Raw genomic sequence first — 8,347 nt, 5'->3', positions numbered from 1 at the left:
CACCCCTTCGTTTTGTACTGCGGTGTGGGCTGAAAAATTCCATTTTGGTATGTGTGTTCTCGGCCTCTCCTCTCCACGTCATCAGTCAATTTTTCTTTTAAGTATTTGTGTGACGACGACGATAGAGAGTTTTAACTAGATTAGGTTCCGAGGGAATTTTCAGAAGGCAGATTGGATTTTAGATAAGACACTACCCAGAGATTTTGCCCTCATTTGGTGAGGACTTTTTGATCTGAGTTCTGGTTTCCTATAGGCGCAAGCCCCTATAGTTAATTATCCCTCCGGACATGTAATCAGTATTTTTTCAAAAAATAAAAGTGACTCCAGATATGTTCTAAGTTTTTGTTTTTAAGAAGGGGGAAATGTGAGCAATAAAGATGGCATCATAAAATTCTATATTATTTATATTATGATTGGGTAGAAATTTTCCAATAAGAAAAAATCATTTATTCATATTTTCTTAGATAAATTTCTTAGATAATTTTAAAGCAAAAATGCATGTTTTATCATTTCCTCCAATCTATTGAAAATAAATATAGCCTCTATTTCACGAAAAATTATTCTGTGTGGAGGCCGAACGTAGCTCTAAGTTCGGAGGCAAATCAGGTGCAGCCACGTCAGCGATACCGAGTGAAGGGGTGACGTGGCACATTCTAACTAGTCTCCAGTTCAACATCCGCACATAATAAATTTTTCTATTTCACACCTTAACCACTTTTATGTGTGCTAATGATAGAATACCATCAATATAAAAAATTAAATATTTTTTATTGATTTAATAATCCAATTGGAAATTGATTTAAGTTTATCAATCCTTCAAACTTAGAACCTCCATATTTTTCTTTAATGGCTTCTTTTTTTCTAAATCCTCCTATGAAACCCAACTTCAAGTACCTCTCACCCCCATCCAATTAAGCCATTCTACTGCTCTCCTCTCTTTTTTTTTTTCACCACCACTCAAGTCTCCTTCAGTCCTCCATTAAAAAAAAGATACAAAAATCTCATTCCCTCACTATCAGCACAAGCTATCTCTCAATTAAGATAAGGTTCACTTATTTCTCCCTCATCTTATCTTCTTTTCTTCTCCTGTCTCACTCCTCTCCTTCTCTTTTATTGCCTTCCTCAGCAAGCTTAATTCCTCACTGAGTGTTCTCCACTCTTATAAGCCTTCTACGCTTCAATTCCACTTCATAAAAGAAGATAGCTCTTCAGGATGTCAATACTTGCGTAGAATTTGAATTCGTTCAGGTAAGAAGGAGCTCCTTCCATTATTCAGGCTCAAAGTTACATTGTCTGCTATTTTTCTGCAGTTGTTTCTTTAAGACAACTAGAAGAAATTTTAAGTAAACAAAGTTGAAATGAAATGAGCTCAAGTAATTGAATGCCCTATCTGTATAACTTTCTGTAAGCCTTTTTTAAGTCTCTTCAAAGGAATTCGTTTTTACTCTTCATGAATTTTGAATAAATTTAATTATAAACACATATATATACATACAAATTTTCAAGCTCAAGACCTTTTGGTTGAGAGTCTAACCAATATATCAAGATGAGCTATATCATTTAGAAAGATAGGAGACTCACCGATGCTTAGGGTGGTTGGTGGGTGAGCATGGTTGGGAACCCCCATACTGGGTTTGAATACTTTCTACTACAGTTTCGCCTCTTCAGTGGGGCAAAGCAAGTGTGAGCCCGATGCAGGTTGGTGGCCTTGCTAGGTTTCGCCGATGAATTAGTTATGCCGCCAAGATAGAGTAGACTTTTTTGGAAAACCACACCCTCCAAAGTAACCTTCCCGTACCTTACATTTTCTATTAGGCCTCTCAACGACTGAAACTTAGCAGCAATCGAACTTGTACTTTCTCTCTTTCTCTCTCTCTCTTTCTCTCACAGATAGATGAAACTGAGCAGCATAACAACCAAAGGGAAAAATTCTCCAGATAACTTCGCCTAAATTATGCTTAGAATGCTGAGAGGGCGTCTCATCGATGTGCTAAACGATATTTTTTTCCATAATCTTCTATGGGTTTTTCGGTTTGCTAAATATTTTCACTTTGCTTAAAGTTTATTGTTTTGTTTTGCAGTTCAAGTGGTTTTCTACGTACTTAGATTGCAAGTTGGGTATAGAACTGTTTGGAATATATTTTATTTAACTAGCATTTAAAACATTTTGGTGTTTGGACAAACTAAAATTCTGAGGCATTGAAAAACTCAGAAGTGTTATGTTATATGTATTTCTTAGGTTGGTTCGGGATAATTGTCTTGATGCTTTCTAAAGTAGTTTTTTTTTTTAATTAGATATTATTGTACTAAAAAATAGTTTTAAAAAGTCACAAGAAAGCTGTCACAAACGAAATTTTGTTAGGGACAGTTTTTTTGCTGTTTCTTACGGCAGTTTTTTAGTACAAAAATTAAACAAAAAATAAAATTAATTGCTCCTCATGATCTGGGGTCGCTCCATGTGCTACATTCCTCGTCCCTCAAACAACCCTACATACAATCCAACAAAATCATATTGGGAATTATTTATAAGTTTTTTATAAGAAACTACTAATATGAAAAGAAATTTTATGATGAACACTTTATCCTCTTATAAATAATAGCAAAATGAGCTTGAAAATCATTGCATTTATTTTAAAATTAGTATAATATAAACTATTTATTTGTAGCACTAATCACAAAGTAGATCCAATGACTTTAAGCCCATCCTGATATGATTGTATAGGATATCCTAATACAATTTTTTCCTTTCATAATATAATCATATTAAAAAAAATTACAAGAGAATATCCCGTTCAATTTGTATCAGGATACACTTTAAAGTCGTTGGATTTATTCCGAAATTAGTGCTACATGTTATATCACGCAGTTGCACTAATAACAACGCAAAATCAAGGGCTTTGAAGCCCATGATAATATAAAACATATAAACATGCATATTCTTACATTAAAATTTTTTTATAATCATATAAAGTATCTATCTCATTAAAATTCTCATAAAATAAATAAGTTGTATCAGAATATCCTAATACAAATTATATCAAGTCCGCTTGAAAAATATTAGATTTATAGGAGATTTACATACATACAACCTATACTATATTATTTATATATCTAACACTTAAATTTTAATATTACATATATACCATACAAAGTTCACATTCATATCAAATATGAGCGATAGAAATGAAATATGAGTGACATATTTGATATATGTGTAATATTAAAGTTTTAGATGTTGAATATATAAATTAGATTGTATAAAATGATAAGTATGTAAATCCACTTATATTTATTTTAACATAATATATGAAAAGATTCATATTATAATTATTCAAAAAATTTTATACTATTTGTAGACTATCTAACGCAACATTTATTTTCTCCTCAGGACTTCGAATCTTGCAACAACAGTGTTATTATTAGATTTATTTTAAATTAGTGCGAAATAAATTTTGAAATGCAACAATAATAAATATTTTTTTTTTCGATATTTTGAAATAATTTTTTTTAGCAAGCTCTCTAAGATCAAATGGAACAGAACCAGCAAGCAGGATCATCATCAGCGCAAGGTTACCCTCAACCCCAAACCTCCTTCCACCAGCTACTGCAACAACAGCACCAACAGCTCCACATGTTCTGGACCTACCAGCGCCAGGAAATGGAGCAAGCCGGCGACTTCAAGAACCACCAGCTCCCCCTCGCCCGCATAAAGAAGATCATGAAGGCCGACGAGGACGTCCGCATGATCTCCGCTGAAGCCCCCATACTTTTCGCCAAGGCGTGCGAGCTCTTCATCCTCGAACTCACCATCCGTTCATGGATCCACGCGGAGGAGAACAAGCGCCGCACTCTGCAGAAGAACGACATCGCCGCCGCCATCACCCGCACCGACATATTTGACTTTCTTGTAGATATTGTGCCGCGGGAGGATATTAAGGAGGTTGTGGCGGCGGCGCCGCTTGGAGGTGAAGGAGCGGCAGCGGCTGGGGTTCCGTACTATTATTCGACTATGGGGGCAACGGGGATGTATGTGGGCCAGCCGCCGGGGATGGGGTGGTGGGGAGAGGAGGATGGATCGGGGGGGTTTGGAGGCGGGGGCGGCGGCGGAGGGGTTGAGGTGGTGCAAGGGTATGGTGTAGCCGGTGACCAGCCTACGGCGCCGGCTCCGCCACCAGGTTCTTAATAAAATGGTATAATTCGTTTGAGGAGATGGTGTAGATTGAATCATGCCATTGGTTCATAAATTTGTTATGCAATGTCCAATTTAGATTATTAAAAAATGCCAATTTTTTTGCTTAGCATTTTTAAATAATGACTTTAAAAATAAAATTTTAATTTGGAGATTTACCTACATACCACAAAACTCTTAATTACATATTTAATACATAAATATTCATATTTATTTATATAATATTTAAATCTTTAAATCATTGCGAAAGTATCATTATTATTAAAGTATGAATTTTTATTAAGTATCATCAATCAATGATGACAAATAAATACTATAATTTTAGAGCTTTTAAATATGATTTTATTATAAAAAAAAATCCATCATAGAATACCAAATCAATAAATGAAACAATCTCTAAAAAAAAATACATTATTTGCTTTCACTTCTCTAAGTAGATATATATATGTTTTTTCTTATTTAGAGAAATAAATAATAGCTGCCAATATAATTTATGAATTTTAGAAGAAGGAAATTTAATAGGCTCAATAACTAAATAAATAAATAATAATAATAGGCTCAATAATATTTATTTCATTCTAAAATGAAATATTATAGATGATTGAGCCCACTTCCTTGACTGTCTTATTTGTGTTCATAGGATTGTGAGTAAATATCTATTTTTTATTATTTATTTATTTTTTGAATTTTTAGTTACATGATAAAATATTATGTGGCACTCAATAAGATATAGGGGGATTTACATACATACAATTTTATTTCATGTTATTTATATATCTAACATCTAAAATATTAATATTATATGTATATTATATACAGCTTTAATATCAAATATACTATTCTTATGTATCACTCATATCACTAATATCATCTTATATATTTTAATATTTGATTTCATACACTCATATTTGTTTTATGGAATTAGTCATATAATATTAATATTTTATATATTATATATATAAATAATATAAAATAAAACGTTAGGTATGAAAATCTTTTTTTTTTTTTTGAACGGGAGAAAATTCCTCAAATTTAGAAAAATTATTAGGTGCAAAGTGCGTACTGTCCGTACAAATACTGGATACCCAACATCACTGAGTGGTACCTAATTAGATACCCAATACTTAAACAGACGATTCTCCTCATTGCACTACACACCTAATAATCTCTCCCAAATTTGTTTAAGTTAGATCCGAACCTAATAATTTCTACTCGTGCTGCTACCGGAAGAATCATAAAACCCAACTGCCCTTTCCTACCGAAATCCTGTTCCCACGCCCCGCGTCAAAGTTCCACCCCCGCTGCGATCCCCGAAGCTGATCGAATCCCATCTTCTAGACCTCGCCGGAGTCGATCACCGCTGAATTCCGGCCATGATGATGCTTGTAGACTGCTCTGGTTGCCGGACGCCTCTTCAGCTCCCGCCCGGGGCTAAATCAATCCGCTGCGCCATATGCCGTACCGTCACCCAAATCGCCGATCCCCGCAGCCTACCCCCGCCATCCCAAAGCAGCCATCCCTCCGCATCTCCGCCGCCGCATCGCCCCCCTCCGCCGCCGCAATCCATCGTTCCGCCATCGCCTCACGGCCGGAAGCGGGCGGTGATCGTCGGGATCTCGTATCGGTACTCCCGGCACGAGCTCAAGGGTTGCATAAACGATGCCAACTGCATGAAGTATCTCCTTATTAACCGATTCCACTTCCCCGAGTCCTCCATCATCGAACTCACAGGTGCCCTAATCCCGCATTTCGAACCTCGTTTCGTTGTTTCCGCGATGGCTTTATGCTAATGATTGCTTCATTATGGAAGAGATTTTGCAGAAGATCAAACCGATCCGTACAAAATTCCGACCAAACACAACATAAGGATGGCGTTGTACTGGCTTGTACAGGGTTGTCAACCTGGGGACTCCTTGGTGTTTCACTACTCAGGGCATGGATCACAGCAGAGAAATTATAACGGAGATGAGGCTGATGGATATGATGAAACTATTTGTCCTCTGGACTTTGAAACTCAGGGGATGATTGTTGATGATGAGATAAACGCCACTATTGTTAGGCCACTCCCTCATGGTGTTAGGCTTCATGCCATAATAGATGCCTGTCATAGTGGAACGGTCCTTGATCTTCCATTCCTTTGCAGAATGAACAGGTAAAATGAACTTTTCTGAGTATTGCTTTATTCTATGAAGTTTGTTAAACTATAACTAGTTTGTCTTTTCTTCTAGTTTTTTTCCACGGGCTATTACTTTTGCTGTTTGTTAATCATGCGTTGTTAGTTGTACAAGCATGCAAATTGCAAAATGATATGTTCTATTCCTGTGTAAATGAAGTACTTTCAAGAACAGAGAATTTAGCAATCAATTAAACTGAGTATCACATACGATATCCTTTGATGGCTTTTTGTGCACGGATGCTCAAGGTCGGTACTAGCCTGATGCATGAAATGGAATGTGGCCTTACATTGAGCTGCCTGGTTTGACTCTTTGTATGTTAGCAACCTCTTATACGTTGTACTTTATCCAAGATACTTATAGATCTGCATGCGCGAAGGAGCAAGCTAGAGTTTTCTCATTTGTGTTCAACAGGGTCACATTTTTTTCTGAGAGTCTCAGAGTTATTAATAATAGTTGCACATATTCTTTGCTTTATATTAGTCTGATGGTGCAGAAAAGATCTTATGCTTTGCAATTTAAACACATTTGATTTATAGAAGACAGGTTACCCCGTTTTGCCGTTTTAACACTATTGCTATTCAGTCACTTGAACAATTAGCTAACACCTTCAAGCTCTCTTTCAACATGCTTGCCTTGCTCTTCAGTATGCATTTTCGTCAAGGAGCCATCCTACCACCTGTTGATTGAAGTACTTGCTCGAAATATTTTCCTACTTTAAATCAAATTTCTTGCTTGGGTATTTATACCATCCTCATGCTTCAATTGCAAACAAAACCTCAAAAATTCAACCAATTTATGGAGTTTTTGGTAGTTATTTCTCTTGATTTATTCCATAAGTTGGATATGGATGATTCAACCTTTCCCATCCGTGCTCTTGGTTCTCCAATGCCCTCTTAATCAGCTTAACAAGTAATACATGTCAACTGATGCACACTTAAATAAGGCCATTCTTGAAAGGTTGATGGTGAAGCATTTGGAATAAATGACACAAGGAATATTTAGTGTGAATTTATATGGAGTTAGTCATGACTATGCTATTTGTATGAAATTTATGTTTTTAAATTGTTTCGTGAAACTAAATAGATCTCCACATGATGCAGAGTGGTATTAATAAATCTAAAGCCTTAAATTCATACATGCGACCCAGTTAACTTGACTTATCCCTTACTAATGTTACATTGGTTAACTAGGCCTCTTTGAAATAAAGATAAACAACAAAAAAGAAACGTCACTGGCTAATTCAAATTGGAAAAGATTGGATTCTATCATGAAGGAAGATACATTTGCAGTATAATATATTTATTGGATATCTTAAAAAGAAAGTATAACATAAACTATACTATATGCTTTAATTTTGGTTTTCTATTCATATTATATTTGCAAACCCTTAGGCTTTAATTTCAACATTGAATATAAACTAGGTAAATCAAATACATTTATTGATTCCTTATCACAATTACCCGAAGATAAAGTTCCTTCTCTATTTGCCTTATTTTCAGTCTCAACACTCACTAATTTCTCTTATTCATTAATCAATGATTTAAAGAAGGAAGCCCTTATATCTCCCGATATCCTTCAACTCACTTCCCAGTTATAAAAAGGTGGACTCTCTCCTTCAGATTACCAACAATAACAACAACAACATCAAGCCTTTATCCCACTACGTGGGGTTGGCTACATGAATCTTTTTTCTCCATTGTGTCCTATTAAAGGTCAAATTCTCGTTTAAATCCAATAAAGAAAGATCATTCCTAATATTTTCTAACCAAATCTTTTTAGGTCTGCCTCTACCTTTCTTAACATAAGTCAAATCTAAAACCTCTACTCTCCTAACCGGGTCATTGGAAGGCCGCCGTTTTATGTGACCAAACCATCTAAGGCGACTCTCTCTAATCTTATCTTCTACTAGAGCTACTCCAACCTTTTCACATATATGCTCATTTCGTATCCTATCTCTAAGGGTAAAGCCACTCATCCACCT

The 8,347-nt window shown here is 35.6% G+C and overlaps 2 protein-coding genes across 4 annotated transcripts in view; both read left to right on the top strand.

Moving 5' to 3' along the window:
* Positions 1–1,072: 1,072 nt before the first annotated feature.
* On the top strand, positions 1,073–4,309 carry LOC110105256 (nuclear transcription factor Y subunit C-4-like). 3 transcript variants are annotated; one of them, XM_020834672.2, is made up of 2 exons: positions 1,073–1,248; positions 3,539–4,309. In XM_020834672.2, the coding sequence occupies exon 2, from the start codon at positions 3,632–3,634 to the stop codon at positions 4,181–4,183; it is 552 nt and encodes a 183-aa protein (XP_020690331.1). In that variant the 5' UTR covers positions 1,073–1,248; positions 3,539–3,631; the 3' UTR covers positions 4,184–4,309. The 3 variants fall into 3 exon arrangements, with proteins under 3 accessions (XP_020690331.1, XP_020690328.1, XP_020690326.1); XM_020834669.2 differs by having other exon boundaries at positions 1,075–1,248; positions 3,516–4,309; XM_020834667.2 differs by having other exon boundaries at positions 1,077–1,248; positions 3,512–4,309.
* Positions 4,310–5,355: 1,046 nt separating this feature from the next.
* LOC110105252 (metacaspase-1) overlaps positions 5,356–8,347 on the top strand; it is a 12,132-nt gene continuing 9,140 nt past the window's right edge. Inside the window, exons 1-2 of the mRNA XM_020834664.2 lie at positions 5,356–5,920; positions 6,011–6,341. Coding sequence (XP_020690323.1) covers positions 5,563–5,920; positions 6,011–6,341 — 689 coding nt within the window. The 5' untranslated portion in view covers positions 5,356–5,562. The remainder of the gene's footprint in view (positions 5,921–6,010; positions 6,342–8,347) is intronic.

This window comes from Dendrobium catenatum, unplaced genomic scaffold, assembly GCF_001605985.2.
Source record: "Dendrobium catenatum unplaced genomic scaffold, ASM160598v2 fragScaff_scaffold_414, whole genome shotgun sequence".
Classification (NCBI taxonomy): Eukaryota; Viridiplantae; Streptophyta; class Magnoliopsida; order Asparagales; family Orchidaceae; genus Dendrobium; species Dendrobium catenatum.
The sequence above is the reverse complement of the archived record's forward strand: the minus strand, read 5'-3'. Positions and strand labels throughout refer to the sequence as shown.

What these genes read in the sequence shown, in the direction of transcription:
- LOC110105256 (XM_020834669.2), top strand. Translation starts at nt 3,530, where the DNA reads ATGGAACAGAACCAGCAAGCAGGATCATCATCAGCGCAAGGTTACCCT.